The sequence below is a fragment of the Panthera leo genome, chromosome A1 (genome assembly GCF_018350215.1).
Source record: "Panthera leo isolate Ple1 chromosome A1, P.leo_Ple1_pat1.1, whole genome shotgun sequence".
NCBI classification, from domain to species: domain Eukaryota; kingdom Metazoa; phylum Chordata; class Mammalia; order Carnivora; family Felidae; genus Panthera; species Panthera leo.
In genome coordinates, this window is record NC_056679.1 from 193,370,687 (window position 1) to 193,394,329 (window position 23,643).

At 42.3% G+C, this 23,643-nt stretch overlaps 1 protein-coding gene across 4 annotated transcripts in view; it reads right to left on the reverse strand.

Moving 5' to 3' along the window:
• Window positions 1–21,737, reverse strand: part of GRIA1 (glutamate ionotropic receptor AMPA type subunit 1) — a 302,080-nt gene extending 280,343 nt beyond the window's left edge. For all 4 annotated transcript variants that reach the window (XM_042907529.1, XM_042907525.1, XM_042907506.1 and 1 more), the window contains exons 1-2: window positions 21,656–21,737; window positions 18,510–18,647 (exon numbers count right to left, since the gene is read on the reverse strand). In XM_042907529.1, coding sequence (XP_042763463.1) covers window positions 18,510–18,647; window positions 21,656–21,737 — 220 coding nt within the window. The remainder of the gene's footprint in view (window positions 1–18,509; window positions 18,648–21,655) is intronic.
• Between the last annotated feature and the right edge of the window lie 1,906 nt (window positions 21,738–23,643).

Here is a 23,643-nt window from a genome sequence, read left to right on the forward strand (position 1 = left end):
CTGTGTTAGAATCATGACCCAGAGACTAACTCAGTGCAGAGAAAGGCCTTTGTCCTCTCTGGGCCTTAGCTTCACCATATGTAAAACAGAGGATCAGACGAGGCATTGAGTCTTACAAGGTATTAATAGGTAATTCACTACAAAGGGGGACTACTATGTTTAGGAAATACATACCCTCCTCTGAGCAATGAACAAAGCATATTAGTATAGCAAAGGGACTTCAAAATCCAGAAGAATAGTCTCTCCCTACTTTGTTTTAATCCATCATTATTACATTTTTGACCATGTGTTTTTCTCTATTCACCCCAACTTCCAGGGCAAACCTATCAGTAGCCTCAGAACAGCAAAGCTGTAACAGGAAATACAGACCAGATGGGTTCCTAAAGCCCTTTAAAAACTAATCCTTTTGGCTCTATCATGTAGAAATGTGGATTTTCTGTGTTATCTGACATCAGGTAACTTTATTATCATGGAGGATTATTCTAATAAGTGCTAAATAAAACTATTTTTATTCCTACAAAAAGAGGACATTTTGAGTGTCAGCTAAGAAACTTTAATTTATTATTCTATCTCTGAAATGCCTTTTTGTGACCTTCAAAGCATTGTTTGGTCTGAAACTGGTCCACTTCTTCAAATGTATCTTCCGGGCTCCCCAGAAACCTCCACCCAAATCTTCACACTCACCGTGTCAACTCTCCTCTTTGTACAGGAAGCCTGTTTTGTTGATTTCACCATTCTCATCTATGATACTGTACCATCCATGTTCAAAACACTCCCTGGGCTGATCAGATACTTGTGATCAAGGCAACCTTAAACTCGGATCAACACAGTTACCTTACTAAGGCAGGAAGGCAGAAGAGTACATTTCAGAAATTGTCTCAATTACAAATGCTTTTTTAAAAAATTGAAGTTCTTATTAAATCTGCTGTTTTATCTTAAAATTCACTTTCCCAGAGCAGTTCATCCCTCCAACATTTCCGTCAACATTGCCCTATATTTCACTCCAACAGAAACTAGCTATATATGTAGTTAAAGCATTTTGCTTTCTTTTCCCAAATAAGTGCAGGACCAGATTTAAATTTTATTTTATTTTATTATTTTAAGGCAGCTGACTCTAAGCAAGACCTGGAGAACTAAAAGGAATCATCTTGGCAGATGGTAAAAGGAAACAAGTAGCAAAGTGGCTCTATTTTGGGGTTTTGTTGTTGCTGTCATTTCCAGATCAAAGAAGCTTTAGATCTAGATATTTCCTAACTAAATTACAAAATCCCATCCAGAGCACTTTTATTCTCCATGCCCCTCATTTCAACAAGAACACAGGATTTTCTGATGAAGACTCTGGAGGGCATTTCAAAAAAAGCTTGTCATCGCAAACAATTAAATTGAACAAACAATAATGGTTCCCATTTGGGGGGCACTTACTATGCCAGGCCCTGTGCTAAGCACTTTTCATGTTTATCTCTTGCAATCCTTACACCAACTCTGAGAAGAATGTGTTATTACTGCCACTTGACAAAATAAGAAACAAAGGCTTTGCCAGGTGAAGCCACTTGCAAAGATCACACGGGATTCAAAACTGGGAAAACGTCTCCAAAGTCTCTGCTCTTAGCCATTAGACTTACCTTGGAAATATTTATTGGGCATCAGCCCCAAGAATTTGGACTTCATTAAATACAAACTTGTCTCCCCTGCTCCACTCAAAGAGCTCAGGGTCTTCATAGTAGATGTGACCTCTTACCATATACAGGAGGTAGAAAGTTAAAGGGACCGATAAAAGCAGTACGAAATAAAAGGGAACTAGTAAAATAAGGGAAGTAGAGATTAGTTATAATTGAAGAAATGAGACATAATTTCATAGAAGAGTAGTAATATCTGAGAAGCACCTTAGAAAGTAGATACAGTTTCTTTACCATATACTCTATATTCAATCCATCACCACGTCCTGTTAACAGCTTTAAAATAAATTACAAATCTACCTCTTTTATTTCCTCTGCTGCCAGCTTGGGTTAAACCACCATCTCTCATGTAGACTATTGCAGGAGCCTCTTAGCTATTCTCCCTGTGTCCCTTCTGTGGTGCACTGGGTTACTGTTATAGAGTTACATATCTGCAATGTGACTTGTAATCCCTCTTAGATGGTAGAGTCTATTTCTCTGTCCCAGGAGTGTTAGGTTTGGTCACATGCCTTGCTTGAACCAATGGAATAATAGAAGGCATGACATAAGCAAAGGCTTTAATTATACTTGCATGATAAGGCTTAGACTCTTGTGCTTCTATGATCCTCCATGAGAATAGCAAAGGTTTGTATGTACTGCCCCTTTACCCTCACTTCCAAAACAAAGACACATGGGGCATGTCTAAACCCTCCTAGAGTCCACCTTATCATCCTAGAACAGGTGATCCATAGTCAATCTGCAGACTACGATTGTTTAAAAAAAGTTTTTGTATAAGCTACGAGGATTTTTATGTTATTTGTTATGCAGCAATAACTGACTAATACACACCATTTTCATATCAATTTATCACTTTCCCCTTCTCTACAGAGGAATCATTTTTTAAAATATAAATCAAATAATATACTCCTAAGCTTAATATCTATTAGGATTTTTATTACTTAAAATCAAACTCAGTTTCTTGTGGTAGCCTACAAAACAGTCTGCCTAACTCTTTTTTCAGTATGATTTAGCCCACTGATCTTCTTTTTGTTCTTGAAATCCACAAATTAACTCTCACTTTAAAGTCTTTACACTTACTACTCTTTTTGTCCGGAAAGTTCTAGAGACTAAGTCTGTGCTAATATGATATCTATTAGCCACATGTGGATATTTAAATTTAAATTAACTAAAATTAAGTAACATTCAAGATTTAGTTCCTTAGTTATACTAACCACATTTCAAATGTTCAACAGGCACATGTGGCTAGTGGCTACCATATTAGATAGCACCGATATAGAATGTCTCCCATCACTACAGAAGGTTCTATTGATTATAACATGACTCAGTTAAAATATTGCCCCTTCAGATAAGCCTACCTTGACTACCTACTTAAAGTAGCTCTCTAGCCTACTGTCTGTTCCATGACTCTATTTGGCCATTTTTGTGGCATTTACCAACTATTTGAAATAATTATATGTATTTATTTGTTCACTAGAATGTAGACCCCAGGAATTCAGGGATTTTGTTGATTTTGTTCTCTGATCCATCCTGAGAGTCTAATAAAGAGTGAGTGTTTAGTAAATAGGAGTTGAATAAATGAGCAAAGTATTCTCGGTGGGAAGGTCTATGCTAAGTGGAAGCAGAAGCATGAACAAAAGCAGAGCAGTGAGAGATTGGGGGGCACATTTGTAGCAACACTGGGTAGGATACTCTGGCTGGAACATAGAGTATGGACTGTTAGATAAATCTCAAAAGGTAGGCAAACCATTTTGAAAGGTTTATTATTGAAAGACTCATATTCTGGGCTGAATTTGAACTTAAAAAAATGTGGGGAGCTATCGACAATTTTTTTATGACAGAGAACGTTCATAATTATAAAGTTGCTAGTCTTCAAGAAATTGAACTACCTGCTATGTGGCAAGTGGATCATAGCACGGAGAGACTAGTCAGGAAGCTAAAAGATACAATCTGATGAGAAAGGAAGAAAAATGTGGGCACGGTCAAGACTCATTGTAGTGGGCAAAACCATACATCACACGTTTTGGATGGAGAGAGAATGATCGGGTGGACCACACAGACACTGGCATTTTGAGACTGAGTAACTCAACAGAAATAGAGCGAGGGAAGAGCAATGGGTTTGGCAGAAAAGATGCCAAAATCTGTTTTTGACATATTGGACCCAAAATGTAGATGTTAGCATCTTGGGGAAAGAGTATATACTGGGGGCGGGGAGGAGAAAAAGGGGTCAGAGAGAGCCCCAGTGTTGCTGGTGGGAAGAACACAGCATCACAAGGCTAAGGATTCTTAGGCAGAGATGTGAAGATCCTCACAGGTGTTCAGCTATGAGAAGCAAACACAGAATACAGCTGGAATTGTTGGGGAGCAATACATAATAACCCTAGAAACCATATTTTAAGGTATTCAGAGTGATCTTGGAGAAAGGAAGAAAAGATAGTAAGTATCGCTTAAGTAATTTTCCCAAAGCTAATAAATACCCGGTTTCTAGACTTCATGTGCATCCTTACAAGCTCCCCATTCCCAAAGCCTCCAGCTTTTTAGGGTCTGGAGTACAGATTAAATGGAGGGATCACATTGTCAGGTGTTCTCTGTCCTCCCTGGAAGCTAGGGCACTCCATAGGCTTTACCAGATGGGTCAGGGATGGCTGGAGCTTATTCTGCTTGCTTGAGACTCTGCCCTAATTGACCACCTCAATTAACAAATGGAGTTTGGCACGGAGATAAGATGAAGCACTTCGATTTGACATTTCCTTCAACACATAATTTAAATCTCAGAATCCTTAAGTTTCATAATCACATACTTGGAAAGAATCTAGAAACCATCTAGTTCATTTCTCTCTCTGAAAGAATGAATATACGTACACACACACACACGCACACACACACACATACCTCCTGCCATCCTTAGAGGCAACAGCAACAACTCTGAACTATTCTGAAAGGACAGCCAATGCCATCACCTCTCTGATAGGAATACCCTAGGAACCTTACTATCTACCTCTGTTATGCTCAGTGGCTTCCACATCCTGTGGCTTTCTTGCCTTGGTAGCAAGTGCTCCTTTGTCAGCCTTTGACTTGCACATATAACATGATGCACAGAAACTAGCATCTGCCCTAGGACAACTGAGTGACCCAATTTGCAAGGCATTTGTTCAGGGCCCCTCATTCTCCACTGCCTAGACCAAGATTCTCAATCTAACTTACCCATTGTGGCTGGTTTTTCACATTTCACAGGGTATCATACTCCTGTCTGGGTGGTCCATTTTTTTAAATGTTTATTTATTTGTTTTGAGGAAGAGAGAGAGCATGTGTGCACGCATGCATGTGAGCAGGGGCGGGGCAGAGAGAGGGAGAGAGAGAGAGAGAGAGGGAAGCAGAGAGAATCCCAAGCAAGCTCTGCACTGTCAGCATGGAGACCGACATGGGGCTTGATCTCACGAACTGTGAGATCGCTTTGTGAGATCAGGCCCCGAGCCAAAATCAAGAGTCAGATGCTCAACCGACTAAGCCACCCAGGCACCCCTGGCAGGCTCATTTCTAACTTTAATATTTGAGCTCAAATATCACCTCCCTAGAAAGGCCTTCCTTGACCACTTAAAATAGTGTTGTCTTCTACCATAGTGATTTGTCACCACATTCTATCTTCTTTATAACCATAGTAACAATTTCTATTATTTTTTATTTATTAATGTATTTATTGTCTACCTCCCTATAGAACATATGCCCTGTGGAAAGGAGGATCATTATCTATCATTTTCCAGTGTTCCCTCAGTGACTAGTAAAATGTGGAACATATAGTGGTTGCTTGTATTGGTCAGATATTGCTGTATAACAAACCATCCCCAAATTTAGTGGTAGATAACAATAAGCATTTATTGTCATCTTCCAGGTCTGCAGGTCAGCCAGGACAGCTCTGCTTCAGTCATTCGTATGTAGGTTGACTGCAGCACCTCTGGTTTGTTTGTTTGTTTGTTTGTTTGTTTGTTTGTTTTTTGTGGGTTTTTTTTTTCTTTGTATTTCTCTTTCTTCTGGGACCAGCAGACTCTCTGAGGCATGTTTTCTTCTTGGCTTCTGCTTGAAACATACCTAACAATATTCCAGTTGCAAAAGCAAGTCATATGACCAAACATAACATTAATGGAACAGGAAGATACACTCTTCTCAAGGAGTTTGGGGGAAGAGATGAATAATTACCAAATAATAATCAAATCTACCACAATATTTCATAAGTATCAATAATTGAATAGGTGAGGGCATTCCTCATCTAGATCAGTTAACGTCTCTAGTTAAGCAAACCAGCTTCCAGTCCTTATAATCCTATAATCCTGTCTCATCAGTATTAGTTTTAGAATTTCAGTCCGATGTGAATCCATGACCTGGCAGAAAAGAACCATACCACCCTGTTCTCCTTGAACAGAAACTAACTTAAGAACTCTGCCTGTTTAACAGAGGTTAAAACCTCCTTCATTTCATCCTGGCTCACTCTGTCCCCCTCTTCAGGCATAGGGAAGCCTTCACTCCTGCCAAAAACTAGGAGAGATGGAACCAATTAGAAGAACCTACCATCTGGTGGTGTGGGCTCATCAGGTTTGCAGCCAGGATTCCAACTGGGACTGTTAAAGAGTTTGTGCACAATAGCTTGAGTGTCTGAGTAGAGCAGGAAATGTCTTAGTCACTGGGAGAGAGTATAGGTGCCTCAAAATCACCAGATATCTTAAGGCTGACAGCTCCAACATTCTGTCAAAGAGAAGTCTGAAAAGACCACCCCTAGCCATGTGGGTGGACAAACTTCTAAAAATTGTTCCATGAACACAGGTTTGTTCCTGGCTGAAATGGGATTATCAAAGTCTTCTCAGTTTTGACTTACTTATGAATCTGCCTGCGTTTCAAACCTTTTGCCTACACTGACTTATGATCTTGCCTACCCCACCAGAATCCCTTGTATGCTCTTCTCTCTCTTTTCTTTTTAATGTTTATTTATGTATTTTGAGAAAGGGGGAGGGAAGAGGAGGAGAAAGAGAGAGAATTCCAAGCAGGTTCTGAGCTGTCAGCAAAAAGCCCAAAGTGAGGCTTGATCCCACAAACCATGAGATTATAACCTGAACTGAAATCAAGAGTCAGATGCTTAACCAATTGAGTCATACAAATATATATATATATATATATATATATATATATATATATACACACACACACACACACACACACACACACATATATTTAGTATCTGAGAATAGAGCCAATGTAGTGAAAAGCTAAGACTGAAAATCCAGACGGTATATCTCAGTCCTCATAACATTATTCAAGCCCCTGAATCTACCTGCACATGAAGTCAAAACTATTCAGTTGGTTAAGTTTCTGTCACTTGCTACCAAGAGAGTCCTGACTGCTCAGTGCCCAAATGGGGTTGCCCCTTTTCTCTATAAGCAATAATCTCTTAAGCTAAGGACACTGGCCCACATGTTTAGCCCAGTCTTGTGGCCTGAGTCATAAGTGAAAAGACATGCTTTTAGATATAGCACTGTTGCATATCTGGACCCTGGGTAAACTTAGCCTCCTTAAGATTTCAAATTTCCCCATCTACAAAATATATTCATTCATAGATAATGACCACCCTCATAGGAAAACACTAAAGACTAATTAGTCGCATTGTACTCGTGGTACATTCATGTTAATAGATAAGAAGCTTAGTTAATTATATTACCGTGCATTTCCCTAGCTCTTCTGATTTTTCAAAGCTCTTTCATATAAGTAATGACATTTGCCTCTTCTAATAACCCTGAGAATCTGGTATTATAACCCCATATTATACATCTGGAAACTATGCTGGGCACAGAGATATCTCAAGGTCATATAGTAAGTCAATTCCAACACTGAACAAATTATTTCAATTCCTGTATACACTAATTATTCTATTAAATCTCATTGGAAATTGTCCTACTGGTCTATAATGCTCTTAAAATCGGAATAATATATACAAATGATTAAACTTTTATTGGGATGATCATCATAGCACTGTTTGTAGGAAAATATTTGGAAATAAACTAGATATTCAATAAAAGGAGACAAATTAAATAAATTGTACATATGTACAACAGGCTTTTAGGAAGATATTAAAAATAAATGTGTAATATTCATGGAGCGCCTGGGTGGCTCAGTCAGTTAAGTGTCCAACTCTTGGTTTCGGCTCAGGTCATGATCTTGGGGTTTTGTGGGTTCAAGTGCTGCATCAGGTTCTGTGCTGATAGTGCGGAGCCTGCTTGGGATTCTCTCTCTCCCTCTCTCTCTCTGTCCCTCCCCTGCTTATGCTGTCTCTGTCTCTCTCAAAAATAAATAAACTTAAAAAAATGTGTAATATTCAAAGTAACATATGTAACACTGGGCAAAAAAAAAAAATCATACTTATTTTTGAGAGAGAGAGAGACAGAGCACGAGCAAGGGAGGGGCAGAGAGAGAGGGAGACACAGAATCTGAAGCAGGCTCCAGGCTCTGAGCTGTCAGCACAGAGCCCAATGTGGAGCTCGAACCCAAGAACTGTGAGATCATGACCTGAGCCAAAGTTGGATGCTTAACTGACTGAGCCATCCAGGCACCCTTCTAAATCTATTAACTTTAAATTGATATGTTCAGAAAAAAGATGGGAAGTTTATCCTTAGTAATCTAATTACACAAATTTTATTTTGTTTGGTGTCTATGTCCCCATGGTTTCCTATGATACACGTATTACTTCTGTACAGAAATTAAATGCTATTCTTTTATTATTTTTTTAAACATTTTTTAAAAATTTATTTTTGAGAGACAGAAAGAGACAGAGTGTGACTGGGGGAGGGGCAGAGAGAGAGGGAGACACAGAATCTGAAGTGGGCTCCAGGCTCTGAGCTGTCAGCACAGAGCCGGACGCAGGAGGTCATGAGGTCATGACCTGAGGTCCAGGACCTCCCGGGACTACGAGGTCATGACCTGAGCTGAAGTCAGAGGTTCGCTCAACTGAGGAGCCACCCAGGTGCCTCTAAATCCTATTCTTAAAATGTTCATTTCCATCCTAGAGATTCTACATAATGAACACACAGAAACAGGCTTAACCATTGGGTGTCAATTTCATTAGCCTACAACTGCCTCATTAACCCCAATTTTGCCCCCATCCTCTGAGATCTGGACCTCCCATAACCTTAGGCTTCTGTGTGCTCTTTGGACAGCAAGCTGGGACACACCAAAGTCACAAGAGCAGTCAGGGTGGAAAGAGATTTCCAGTATCTTCAGCACAATGCACACCTTGACTGCAGCTGGCACAGAGGAGCACAGGCCACCTGAAAGTGCAGGGGACTGTGTGACAAAAGCCATAAGCTCCGATAGCAGGGGAGCTGAGCTGCTGCTACAGGAAGGAAACTACAGGGTGTACAAGAGCAGCAGCACAGCAGTCAGTGGACTGAAGAAAGCCCTCCCAGACTGCAGATGTCTAGGGATGGAACCAGAAACACACAAGCTAATGCCCTCTCCCATTCCCTCTGAGAGCTCAGTTTTCTCATCTGAGGAAAGGGGAGATTAAAAGCACCTGCCTCATGGCATTGTATTGAGTGGAAAGTTGATTTGAAATCAACTGTCATTTGTTCCTTCTCATAATAACCACATATGATTGGTACAGTTATTTCCTTCATCTGAAGGAAACTGAAGTTCAAAAAAAAAAAAAAAAAAGAATTGAATTGTCCAAGCCATACAAGGCATCAATGCCACAGCCAGGCCTTGAACCGGAAATCCTTTATAGACAGTAGAGTCTTGCACCTTATTTAGAACCCTTACTGACAATAGTCCAGGAGGAGCAGGGCTGAGCTTCTGATTTGACTTACAACTGGTTTTCACCCCTATCACTGTGTTCTAACAGCACAGTTATAACAGCCTTCCACAGGAATTTACAACACGGCCTATTGGAACTCTCAAAACTCATAATATCAGAGCACTACTCCCGTGAAAGGCAATAATTCAGGTTTACTCTCATCCCTGCCCCTGATGTTATATAATATACAGCTATTCATTCATTCATTCATTCATTCATTCCCTCATTCATTCATTCATTCATTCAACTAGAATCACTGAACACTATTCTGTGGTAGACACTGCAATGAGAAGCTAAAGAAAATGTGGCCATAGTTTCCAAGTTGCTTAGACCAGTTGGTCAGATAAGATAAAGATCTAGGTGACTAAAACCCAGGGCTAAGTATGACAGCTTAGGGAAGGTACCAAGGGCCAAGAGTCAGAGGAGGATATGACCATGGGAAAGCAAGGAAGGTGATATAAAGGCTAGGACTGACCATAAGGACAGAATATCAAAGGGGAACATGGAAGGAATGAACAGTTTCTAGGTACAAGTGGAGGAAACGGCAAGGAGGTGTCCAGTTTGACTGCAGACCAAAGTAGTGTAGTGTGGACTTTTCTGCTGATGAAATTAAGTAGGGACTCCAGATGAGTCCTTGCCTCCATGCACAGGCCTACCAGCCATGTGCTGGACCAGCCTTCAGTCCCCATGAGAACACCCATGGGCACAACACGGAGCCCATGTGACAACTTACCCCTACACCCAGTCATCGGCTTCCGCTGCCCCCCAGTGTCTGTCCCTCTGCCCAGCTGCCAGACTTCATCCCAAACTGGCAACAAGAGTAAAGGCACAGAGGTCATTTCTACATACGCAGAAAGTCTTCAGGGAACATGAAAGTGGCAAAGTGCTCTCAAGCATCTGAATCCTGGTGAGAAAGCAGAAATCTGACCACGGCACTTCTCTGCTTAAAACCTTTAGTGGGTTTCCCATGGCTCTTGGGTTAAAGATCAAAATCTGTAATGGGGCCCCACAAGGCCCAGCCCTTGCCATCCTTTCCAGCCTTATGCTCTCCTCACCCCTCACGTCCTCCCCACCAGGCCTCTGTCCAGGAGGCTTCTAGAATAGGCCTCCTATTCCCAGCACCACATCACTAAAAACCCTTCAGTTCTTAGCTCAAAACCTATTCATCCCTCTGCCCAGAGTTGATTCCTTTGTAATATGCTTTCACTGAACCATGGCCCTTTTTTTCACATCTTTGTCACAACCTATCATGATATACTCATCTGTACAATTCTTTGATACCTACATCTCTCACTAGCTGGTAAGCTCCGTGAGCACAGGGCTGCCTTCTGTTTTTGTTCACATTAGTAAGCCCTCCGTAAACACTTGTTGAATATTGAATGAATGTACCTGAGGCTCATGGGAGGCTCAGTACCCCTGCACTGGCATACAAAATGTAGCCTGCATGTGTAACTTGGTGGGGGCAAAGTTCAGAGTTTTCCTTAGATTCTCAATCAATCTAGTGGCTGATACAAGAGAGTCTTCTCTAAATAGTTTATCCCTGAGTCTTCTATACACTTTCACCATAGAAATACAGCCCTAGAAGGACTCTTAGAAATCATATGAGCTTTATGTTACATATTCATTTTTAAATGTTTATTTATTTTGAGAGAGAAAGCATGAGCAGGGAAGGAGCAGAGAGAGGGAAGAGAATCCCAAGCAGGCTCCAAGCTCAGCTCAAAGCCTGACGTGGGGCTCAATCGCATGAATCACAAGATGTGACCTGAGCTGAAATCAAGAGTTGGATGCTTAACCAACTGAGCTAACCAGGCACCCCTGAGCTTTATTTTCTAAATGAGCTGTATTTTCTATTTAATTTAAGTTAATTTATTTATTTTCAATATGAAATTTATCATCAAGTTGGTTTCCATACAACACCCAGTGCAATGAGCTATATTTTCTAAATGAGGATGGGGGCAGTGCTTGTTCAAAGTCACACACATGCATGTTTCCAGAAGTTAGTCCAGAATTTGAACCCATGTCTTCAAATCTCAATTCACATACTTTTCACTGCCTCAAACCTGGTGTGTGTGTGTGTGTGTGTGTGTGTGCGTGTGCGTGTGCGTGCGCACATGCACGCGCATGACAGAGAGACAGAGAGAGAACTTCTTCTTTATATCAGGTTTTTTGTGCATGCCTATTTCCTCTATAAGAAGCTGCGCCCCTTCAGGGGAGAATCAATGCCTAATGCATTTTATTTTCCTCAATTCCTACTATAATGTCTTACATTGGCAAATGGATTTTATCTGTTGCATCAACTTCAGCTCTGACCAATTTGTAGTAGCTGCCTGTAATGCTATGGTGAGAAAGAATAAAAAAAAAAAAAAGAAAGAATTTAAGGCCATGTCTACACTCAGTGGGAAAGAATTCTGAATCAGTAAATTCTGTCTTCTAGGGTCTGGAAGGGGGTAGTAATGGTACATGTGCTCCATAGAGGGCAATAATAATAGAGTTTTGAATGAATGAACAAATGAATGAATCTTAACCATTGATCTTGACCATCTGAGTGGAGAACAGCAATCTGGCTGATTTCAGCCGTCTTCAACCTAGTCAGAGGAAGTAGTGTTCACAAAGTCGGCACCAAAAAGCTTATGATTAGCAATATTAGAAAAGAATCAAAAGTGAAAACGCAGATACATGTTGATGCCTGCATGTCTTAAAGGGAAGGCATACAGGAAAATGGAGAAGCCACAGTCAGATTTGTAACATCAACCAGACAAATGCAGACATCGGCCGTTTAACTGAGCACAGAGGGGATGCAGGAGGCAAACTCTGAACTCTCCACCTCCTCAAAACAAACACATGCCCCACCCTTCAGTGCCTGCTCAACCTCCGCAGAGGAATCTTCCTTATTGCCCACAGCCACTTTCTGCCTCAGAAACCTTAGCTCTTAACCCCCAATCATAAACTTCACCGTGGCACTTTTTGCGTTGGACTCTTTCACTGCTAGTTTTCTTTTCTGTGTCCCTATGTGTCTTGAAAGGGGGAAAGCTCACTGAGTTTTGGAGTCTCCAAAGCTGACTTCAAATACTAGGTCAGCCCTTCTCCACCGCAGACTATGGGGAAGACACTCTTGCCCAGCCTCAATAGCATCATCTACAAATTAGGGATAATAACTTTCTAGGATTGTCCGAAAACTCAAAGACAACATAGGTGAAGTATCTGTCACATGGTACATCTTTGAAATAAACTTTTTCTATCTCAGGGGCGCCTGGGTGGCTCAGCTGGTTAAGCATCTGACTTTCGCTCGGGTCATGATCTCACTGTCCGTGAGTTCGAGGCCTGTGTCGGGCTCTGGGCTGACAGCTCAGAGCCTGGAGCCTGCTTTGGATTCTGTGTCTCCCTCTATCTCTCCCCACCCCCCACACTCGCACTCTGTCTCTCTCTCTCTCAAAAGTAAATAAACATTAAAAAAAATTTTTTTTTAACTTTGTCTTTTTAACTTTGTCAGCACCAGCCCTCCATTCTTTTAATTATTACTACATACAGGTTTTTTTTAGAGCAGAATTCACATATCTTTTGTGTCCTCTATTACTAGTTATAGAGTGAAGAACAGAAATTATTTGAATGAAACAATGAAATGACAGGTGCTGAAGGATATAAATTGTACATGAGCACCTCAGCTTGCCCACAGGCCTCGGCAAGCAGCATAATTTTGTTACAGTGCTTTATGTACAACAGGGAGTGGTGAGGACTTTGGTAAACGTGAGAGTTTATGCCTTATACTTAAGTTGGACAGCACTTCTCAGCTCTAGACCATAGAAGCTGAGAAGGAATGTAGGTCTGGGGTTACCCAATGGTCTAAATTTTTTAGAGAAGACAGAAATCTGGATTTTTATACCACATTTTAAAGAACACTATGAAGGTCAATCAAAACAACTCAATTGACTATCAGTCTACAATTCTAAAAATGAGGAGGGACCCTTAGGCAAGAGTTAAGATGCTGTCCGTCTACTACCCATGCCTAAAGTCTGGTTAGATCCCCTGTGGGCTTCATGAATGGGTCTATAAAAGAGGGAAACCTACCATAATTAGGCAACTAGCCCCCGCCTGCTTGCCATTCAGGCTCTCAGCATCTTTATGCTATATGATTCCCTGACTCCTAGAGACACTTGTTCATTTGTGTCAGAGGTACAGACCTTTGCCAGGTGTTCTCAGCAACATCAAACAATAGATATTTGTGATCTTTCTGGACAGTGATTCACATTCTGGTGTTACAGCTGATCTATAAACACATATCAAGGCAAGAATGCAGGACAAACCAACTGGGGCATAAAAACAATGCCTCCAGGAGCCAACTAGGTAAATAAAATGAGACAAACGGGCTGGTTGGGAAAGAAACCATCTAGATGGATGGTGGGAATACTCCCACCTCAATCCCAGCAAATTGGAGTTACATAGATGTGAGATCTAATACTGCCACATCGTTTAAAATTTCAAAGAGCCTAAGATACCCAAATTTTGATGTGAAATTCCATGATTCTTTTTTTTTTAATGGTTATTTATTTTTGAGACAGAGAGAGACAGAGCATGAGCAGGGGAGGGGCAGAGAGAGAGGGAGACACGGAATCCGAAGCAGGCTCCAGGCTCCGAGCTGTCAGCCCAGAGCCCAAGGTGGGGCTCGAACTCATGGACTGAGAGATCATGACCCGAGCCGAAGTCGGACGCTCCACCGACTGAGCCACCCATGTGCCCCGAAATTCCATGATTCTTAAATATTGTGCTGAACCTAGCTTATGGATGCCATTTGGGGTCCCTTCTGCAGTATTTGAGAAATGGCACATGAGAGGCCCAGCCTGGAATATCTCAAGAGGACAGAACAAGAGAGTAACAAAGTCAAGTATCCTCTTTACTCTTGCACATGTCATTCCCTCTGCCCAGAACACACTTGCCTCATCCCTTTCTTGCCCTCTCACCTTGTCTTCCTGGAAAGCTTCTATGTATCATTGAGACTCGCTTCCACCACCACTGTCTGAGAGGCCACCCCCACCCTTTAAGGCATCTCAGACACTTCCCACAAATTGCTGCTCCAAAACAACAGTACATTTTAATTTTCTCTTTACAGGACAGCCAGCCTCACGAGGGATAACGTCCTACAGCGCAAGGAACATGTCTTACTGTTGTCTGCAATTTCAGTGCTTAACACCATGTCTGGGTCTGATTAGGGACTCAAAAATGCTTGCTAAGGGAACGGAGGGCTTTTTAGATTCAAGAATTGCTCAAAGTGTGATTCCCATACTAACTACTACGGAGCCCACCGCCCAGGGCCAGCTCTGGAATATTCTTACTCAAGAAGTCTAAGAATCCACCCCTAAGTCTTGCTTTAAATAAGCTGTCTGGGTGAATTTTATATGCACTGAAGTTTGAGGTCCTCCTGGCTAAACTGTAACCGTAACTGTAAGGAAAGAGGCTGCGTCTTCTTTGTTGGCCATTATATTCCCAGCACCTGGTACAGCATTTGGCACGAAATAAGCATTGAGCATTTGTATATGGAGGGAACGAACGGATGCATGAGTGAAAACTTAAGGATTAAGTTATAACTGCTCCTCACACCTTCAGTGGAAATCCCTATCAGTATCTCTCATCTGCCCATTTATTTATACTTACCACAAAGGCACCAAGATAAGCTGAATATCTGGTCAATAATGACTATCACTATGGACAGTCTCCTCAACCCATACCCCTCCAGGCTTGGAAGAATGTAAGGCCTTTGCCGATTCAATGACTTTATCCCTGAAGGATTGCAGACAAGCAAAGCAAGGAAACTTGATTACAAAGAAGACACAAACCTCTCATCTTAGCTACTGGGATTAGTAATACTCCTCTTCCATCTTCCCTGCATCCGCTACCCTACAACCACCACTGTTCCTTTTTGATCCTCTCTTGCCAACACATCCAGCGGGCATAGTTCCTGTTATACTTCCTCTCCCTTCCCTTCTCCACCCTCTGGTGGAGGGATAATGAATAGCAAAATGGGCAGGAAAAAAATCAAATGACAGCAAAAATTATGAATAGCAAACATTTAGTTTGTTTTCTGGAGGTAATTAGACAGTTAATTTAAGGTAACTACTAGTCCAGATTTCCAAATAGCACATGAAATTAAATCTGAATAAAATGTTTTTCTTGGTTTTCCATAAATGATTAGTTAATGCAGCCCACCTAAAACCGATCTACTCCCTTTGACGTTTTTTACTCAATTCAAATTGGGGCAGATGTACCATTTTCCCAGACCAATGGACCATAGGGAACATAGCCCCAAAATGTTTCCTAGCCTCATATAAAAACTAACAGAGAATCCTCCAGGCAGGCTGGGAATTACAATGCCACCATTGCCACCCAAATTGCCCAGTACTGGCTCTGATCTTGGAGCTCAAGAGAAAAAAAATAAAGATCTAAGCACAAGATAACATTACTGCTTCTTAGACAATTTCCACAGCAGAATTCCCCACTGGACTATAAGCTACTTGAAAGCAAGAGCCTTTTATCATCTCAGTTTTCCCAGGGTCCATCTCAATTCGTAGCATTGAAAAAACATTTAAAGAAAGACCAAATTAATAGAAACCTGTGCACTGGTATATGGCAGGAATCAAGTTCAAGAACCAAGATCCATTCACTCCAGATTTACTAACTACAATGGGTAACACTGTCTGTATCATATTTCAATCTCCCCAATAAATGGCCAACAGCCCTATTACAGATCAAGTCTTAGGTAGCTAACTATACAGAAACACCACCTTTTGCCTCAAAACATTTCCTCCTTTTTTTTTTTTTTTTTTTTGTCTTTTATAATTTGTCCTGTCAGTCAACATCTCTCAACACCAGGACAGCAGTTAACATCTCATTCCACCAAGTTCTGCTGTGGACAATTCTCAGCAGTGTGAGTGAATATACATGTCAGCCATTTATTTTTCCTGATTCCTTAAGCAAGTAATCCTTCCTGAGTAATGGACCCCTTTGAGAGTATGACAAAAGCTTTGGAGTATGACAAAAGCTATGGAGCCTCTCCTCAGTAAATAAATTAGCATATGCATATAAATGCAAACTATTATGCATAATTATAGGTTGTTTTTAGATACGTTCATGCCCACATCCAAATCCTCCTTTCAAAGACCTACTCTAAGCCATAGTAAAAGGAATGGGAGGTTATTTGAAAACCAGATACCTATTCAAGATGATTCTAGCTTCCCGGGGAGATGGTGTCACCGAACTACGATTCAACAATTAAACTCCAGCTCTTTTTTAAGGGTGGTAAGTAACACAGTAGACAAGATTTTCAACCTCAGCATTATCAAAATGCAGAATTGCTATTTTATTTACTCAATGGGTCACTCTGGTGTAAAATCATAGCTATATTTTGAAGCACTATAAGGTTTCCTCCTTAGGTGCTTTATCAAGCAACTGCCTTAGAAGTCTCTGAAACACCCTTTTGCTTCTTGAGTAATCTAAGCATAACTGATCAGGCTACCATAAGGATCAGTGTATCTATCACAGTGCCAGGAACATGGACCTTGGGGTCACAAGACCACCATTTATTTCTTGGGCAACCCTGGGCAAGTTATATAACTTGGTGCAGCCTCAGTTTTCTAAAAAGAAGATAACATAGTGCCCCCTAAGGCACCTGTGAGGATTAAATGAACTAACACATGAAAATTAGTGTACTGCAGGGGCCATAGTGATGCTCAATGAATGATAATAAATGCCAATAAAATTGTCTATAAAATACTTATAGTTCTTAACATATAGTAAATCCTCTATAAATGGAATCTGGAATAATTCTTGGAATTTGAATTAACATTATCTTATGAGTGGTCTTAAGGATAGCAAGAATTCCAAATTCTCAATATGAGCTTTCAAGGCACAATGCACATTCAGTTTAAATCATTGAGAGTCCTCCATGAGGGAATGTGGGAAAGAGTTGAAGGAAATAGGATCTATGTGTTTGACTATCCATAGTTCCATAGAAGATCCTCCATAGGATCTATGTGTTTGAGTATCCATAGTTCCATAGAAGATCCTCCATAGGATCTATGTATTTGACTATCCATAGCTCCGTAGAAGTCACCAACTCCATAGTGGCACACAAAACCTACAGTGCCAATTTAATCCAGTTTTGGGTCTCCAGTTGTTCTTGCCCATTCAGCTCACACCTCCATGCCATAAATCCCTACTTGAGCTTAATCCCTGGAGGGAAAATGTCTCTGCTGATTCATTTTTATGCTTCTCTCTGTCTTCAAATGGCAATCGGGCAACCACACAATCTCCTTTTCAGTCCTAGTTGTCAGAAAAACTCAAAATGGCCTTTGTTGCCTACATTTTTTGAATGCATTCAACTCATATGTCAGAGACTTCTCTCTTCCTTCTCTTTCTTGAGGTCACCTCTGTTCTGTTTTATGCTCAGAGGCCATCCAACAAACTATGCCTTAAGCAGGCAATCACTTAAAAGCATTTTGGAAATAGTCAAGGCACCAATTTTAAAATAGTTATTGGTCATTTACCAAAATGGGAAACCAGATATACAACTTGTCATATACCCTTTCTAATCAAGCTACAGGTAACATTTTCTCTTTTTAACTTATGCACAGGAAAGGCTTAAGCATTTTAAACCACATTTTCCAAGTTTGAATCTTTAATTCTACACCTCTCATAAGTTTCTTACGTGTGAAGCTCTCTCAACTGAACAAGAAAACCTCTGCAAGGTAGGGAAGATGCAGTCAACCCAAGCTCCGATTGTGCTGGCATTTAAAGTTAGCTGACAGTGAGAAAGCAGACCCATTTTCTAAAGCATTCCAGGATCTAAAATACCAACTGATGGAATCGCTCAAAAGGCCCCGTTTTCTTGGAGGGCTTTCTCTTAGGAAGACGAATGACAACTCAAGTGGTTTTTGTGACACCGCCACCTACTCACAGGCCCTCCTTTCATTGGCTAATCGCAGAAAGAAATGTCAGAAATAGAAGCAATTACTTACATCTATAGGTCATCTCAAAGCTGTCGCTGATGTTCACAATATCAATCTGGGGGAGCAGCTTTGGGGGCTCTGTGAGTTGTGACAAAGCAAATCTAAAAGCGGCATGTTCCTGTGACTGCTGGTTTGGAAATAATCCCCCTAAGAGGAAAGAAAAGGCAACATAGCATCTGGGATAGAGATGGGTTTAATCCCCCAAGAGCCCACCCCAGATGGGCCCTTTTCTTCTCCCCGTGCCAAACCCACTAGTTGTAGCCTTTAGTCGTGGGGATATGAGTTCAAATAGACTCAGCTAGACTTTGAGGCTTAAACTTCCACTGATGAGCTTTTATGTGCCAAGGCCTCTAACATCTATCACTCTGCCCAAACATCTGATTGTTTGCTCCTCAACCCAGATCAGGTCAGAGAAAACGGGAGAACTACATTTCTCGTTCTCCTCCCTTGGGTGACCATCTGGGTGGCCTAAGCTCTTCTGTGCATGTGAACTCTCACTGTGTCTCATGTTCCCTGTATTGGACCCGTTTCTCATTACAGAGCCTTACAGGCAACAAATGTTGCAGGGTGAAATCTAGTTCTGGGACTCTGTGGGCTTCTCCAGCACCCTAACCTTTTGCTTTGACACTTTTGGTCTTTGACCTAGCAAGACCTGCATACAGTTTAAGTATTCTATGGCCTCTAAGGTTTATTATTCATTTCCTCTGAAAACCCTGGACTTCTACAAAGAGTATTTTGCTTCTTCTTTGACACTCATGATCCTAGCTACCTAGGAATGGCTTGTTACATAAGAGATTGCCATTGTGTATATTTGCATGGTAGAACCTTGGACTTCAAAGACGTGGGGGCTTAAGAACGTCAAGAGGGTATAAAGAATATTCTATTCTAGTAAAAAGCACAACAAAGGTGCCTGTTGAGGCTCTTGTTCCAAGAAGCAAGAGCACATGCCCTTACCTTTGTATTTACTGTGGACATGTAAATGAATTAAGCTCCATTTCTATAAACTGGAATCAGCTATTTTCAGAGACTAAACTATAATGAATATTTACATAGAAGTTTATCTCAGCTTCCACAGGAATCACAGCCCTGGCGTAATGTACTTATAACTTCGTCTACAGTGGGTACGTGTTTGTTTTTGAGAACCAATAAATGGGTTGTAAGGCTTTTATTAGAGATCGTACAAGTAGAATCAAGTACTACCTGATGGCGGTGATATTTTCAGCATTTGTTCTGCAATGTAATGTTTTAACCTTTTATTTGAGAACAAATCATGGTCTTATCAGTTGAACAAATAAGTTGGGGTTAAATATAATGAAAAATCTACAGAGATACATGGGCAAACATATCATATGCATGTACACAAAACACCTCTGTGCATTTATCCCCACAGTGATATATACAAATACATTTGGAGAAAGCAAGTCCACAAATCTCAAGGCAAGCGTTTACAATCAGCAAACTATGGGCAATACGTAGGTACCAACATAAACAATGCTACACATAAGAGCAAGTGATTTACACATGTTCATATGCCTCCATTTTAAGGAGTGAAAACAAAAAACTCCTTCTAGATTTTGATGCCTCACCCTCCCTCCCCCCAGATGACCACACCCCAAACACATTCCTGCCCCCTTCCTCCTCCTCTGTAATGAATGAAAGAGGCGGTGGGGTGGGGAGGTAGGCGGCTACAGACTGGGCTGCAAGAGAAGTGTCTCAGGAGGCAGGAAGTTTTGTTTTGCGTGTAAGGTGTAAGGCACTAACACATATACACAGACACACTTCAGGATGTAGCTTAACAGGTGTCAGGAAACAAAGCAAGTTACTCCATGGCTGTTCCAGCCACCCTTGGAGCCAGCATGCTGGAGAGGCCAGAAGAGACTGCTACAGCAGCACATGAGTGCCCAGCAAAACAGGACCTGCAAAACCACCACCACCAGCCGCCCCCCCCCCCCACACACACAAACACACACTCACACAAAGAACACAAACTACCAGTCACAGGAACTTTCCCTGGTGGAGCTATGTCCCTGTCAGGGGAGAGAAAACAGAACCCAAGCCAACCAAGATGCCTCCCAGCAAAGCAGCTTGCTCCATTCCGGGACACATCCAGCACTGAAAGGCTGGTCACACTGAAGCCCCGAGCCCTTGTGGACACGCATTGTTATCGGTGTCATTGCTCTCATTTGTTTTGCTTTCACCCATTATTGTGAGGGGGAGCAATATCTACCAGCTGTTCCACAAATACAGGGAGGGTGAGGGGTCCTTTAGAAACGCAACAACCAGGAAGGGAAATGGGGAACAAAAAGGCATGCAGCATGTTGAAACCTGCCTCCAAGTTGAGAGGATAAGAGCCTAGTGACAGGGAGAGCTAAGCGGAGGGAAGGGAACTATGTGTACATGTGTTTGTGTGTGTGTAAAAGGTAGACAATGTCTGTGGATGGAAAATCTAAGAGGAGGGGGCAATGGAAGGAAGAAAGGAAGTTCCACGATCAGAGGAGTGGGGACCACCAGCCCAGCATGGCAGACAGCAGACAGAAGGCAGCTGGGGGAGTCCAGAGCAGGAATAAAAGCCCCCTGGACTTTGAGTGGGGTCTTTTGGCATTATTTCAGCTGCTGCAATAAACCCAGCACCCTTCACTCCTTCTTTCATAGGGTCTCTTTCCCCTCCCCCAGCCAAGAAATAACCATCCCCTCGGTCATTTAAATACATATATGCATATTTAATAGCTAATCACACAGAAATACACCACACATATTTATATAAATGAATGAAATCAGGCATCATCTATGAAGCAATGGAGTGAACTCCTTTAAACACCTACTACCCTTTTGCTGGCTACAGCCTGAATTTTCTTTCCTTCAAAGCAGTGGTTCCTCCATTTCACATGCTCATGCATAGAGTGTGAGTGGTGTGTGTGGACCTGTGTTTGTGTGTGTGTGTGTGTGCACACTTCCCACTGCCCCTCATCTGATCCAGAGAAGCCCCCTCCCCTGCTGGTGGTCCAAGTCTAGCTTCCATTATCACCCAGCTTTCTAACCAAGCACAATCTGTAGCGAGAAGGGGGGGACACAGGGACACAGACAACACCCCCACCCCCCAAAAAAAACCTTGCCAGACCCAGAAAGTCCCTCCCCAGGCTGCCCTTCTCACTCACCGATCTGGATGTTGTTGGGGAAATTGGCACCTACTACCGCGCCTAGGAAACCGGTGCAGAAGAAGGCAAAAATGTGCTGCATATTCCTTTTTGCATTGGCGAAAAAGAAGCCCAGGTCCAGTCATAGATTTGGTATTTCCCCCCCTTCCCTTGATTCCTCTCTCTGTTCTGCCTGTTCTTTTCCTCCTGCAGTTCCTGCCTTCCTTGCTTGCTTCCTTCTTTCCTTCTGGGAGGTTTGTCTGTTTCCCTTTGGAATCCGAGCACTTAAACGGCAGCGTTAACACCAACTGACAGCCAGATTAACTGAGCACGGAAGAGAAGCCCGTCCTCATGCTGGCGGAGCGCTGGCTCGCTCCCCCTCTCCTCTCCTCTCTCCTCTCACAGCCTGCCTCTCTCTCTCCCTCCCTTTCTCTCGCTCTCCCCCTCACACTCACACAAGCAGCAGGCTCAGTGCTAATACCCACCGGGTTTCACAGCTGACCTCCTCTCCCTCCCACCCCCAGTCTCCCAGTCCTCACCTTCTCCTCCTTTCTGTGTGTGCGGTTAGGTGGGGGGGAGGGGGGTATGATACAGGGTGCCTGGTCCTGAAAGGGACAACCCAATCCCCCTTGCCCCCTTCCCCCTCCCCCGCCTCCCCCAGCTCTCTCTGCCCCCTCCCTCAGGTCCCAGTCAAGCAGATGCTACTGGAAATGTGGGTTCAGCTGTAAGTCAGTAGGTGGCAGGGGGTCCCCACAATAGTCCTCGATCCACCCGCTGCTTGATCTAGGTCACTTTTTCTAGGAGCGCACGGGCTGTGCTGGATATATCTCCTGCACTCCACTGGCCCAATTATTCCTACAACTAATTCCTGAGGGGGAAGACCCTAGAAATCCCTCCTAGGAGCTTTAAAGGAAAGTAAAGCCTTTTCCTTCCTAATGGGAGGAATGACAGAAAGGCTAACCAGAGGGTCTGGAATGATTGACGGGTGCCTTGACTTGGACATTTGGCAGTCCCTGTCTGCTTTTACAGGCCAAATTGGTGGTCCCTTCTGAATCCCAGGCATTTAAAATGGGCCCCCTTCCCACTTTCCCCGCATGCCACAGGAGTCTATAGCATCAGAATTGTGTGGGTGTACAATAAAGGCTAAGGATACTTAGAGCAATTACATGAGTCATTTTGCAGGGATTCTAACTGAGAAGATTCAGGCTTCTTTCAGTTATCTCTGGATGCTGGTCATGCCCAATGTGAACTAGAACTCTGCAGACCCTCCTGGCCTGGAGCTTCCACTGAAATAACCTGTAGAGAGAACAACTGTGTTCACAGAAATCGTGTGGGTTGCAAAGTGACAGTCACTAACCGCCACAGAGCACTTTGCAGTTTCTGAAGCAACTTCACGGTGTTTCCTCACTCTCTCCTCATGCCAGCCCTGTGAAATGGCCACCACCCTTGTCTTACGGATGAAAAACCTGAGGCTCTAGGGACTCAATCATAAAAATACAGACCTACAAAGATAGAGTCTGGACCCTCAGGACCAACATATGGTCCAACCTGTGAACTTGAATGTTCTAGGCAATACCAATTGACCCACAACCCTGGTCAGAACTCCTGCCCAACAGATGATACCATAGGAAAAAGAAAGTCCACCCTTCCACAGCTGGAAAGAAGAACAGACATGATTTGGCTTTGGCATTTGACTAGGCCATTTTATCTCCAAACTCCTCACTTCCTTCACCAAGATTGCTCAGTTATGCACACTAACATGGCAGCTATGAGGGCTGGGATTTGCAAGAAGTATCTGACCATGTTCAATGGAGCTCCTAAACTAGGGACAAATTGGAGGTCAGATGCTTTATAATCACCTATGCACTTCCACATATATTAATTAGCTCAAGTGACTTTTGAAGCTAGTGTTTATTCATTTACCACGTGCCAGGTACCACGCGAGGCAATGTGCACACATCACTTACTTGTGCCATAGCACCTGTGGTAAATAATCTCACCCCCATTTT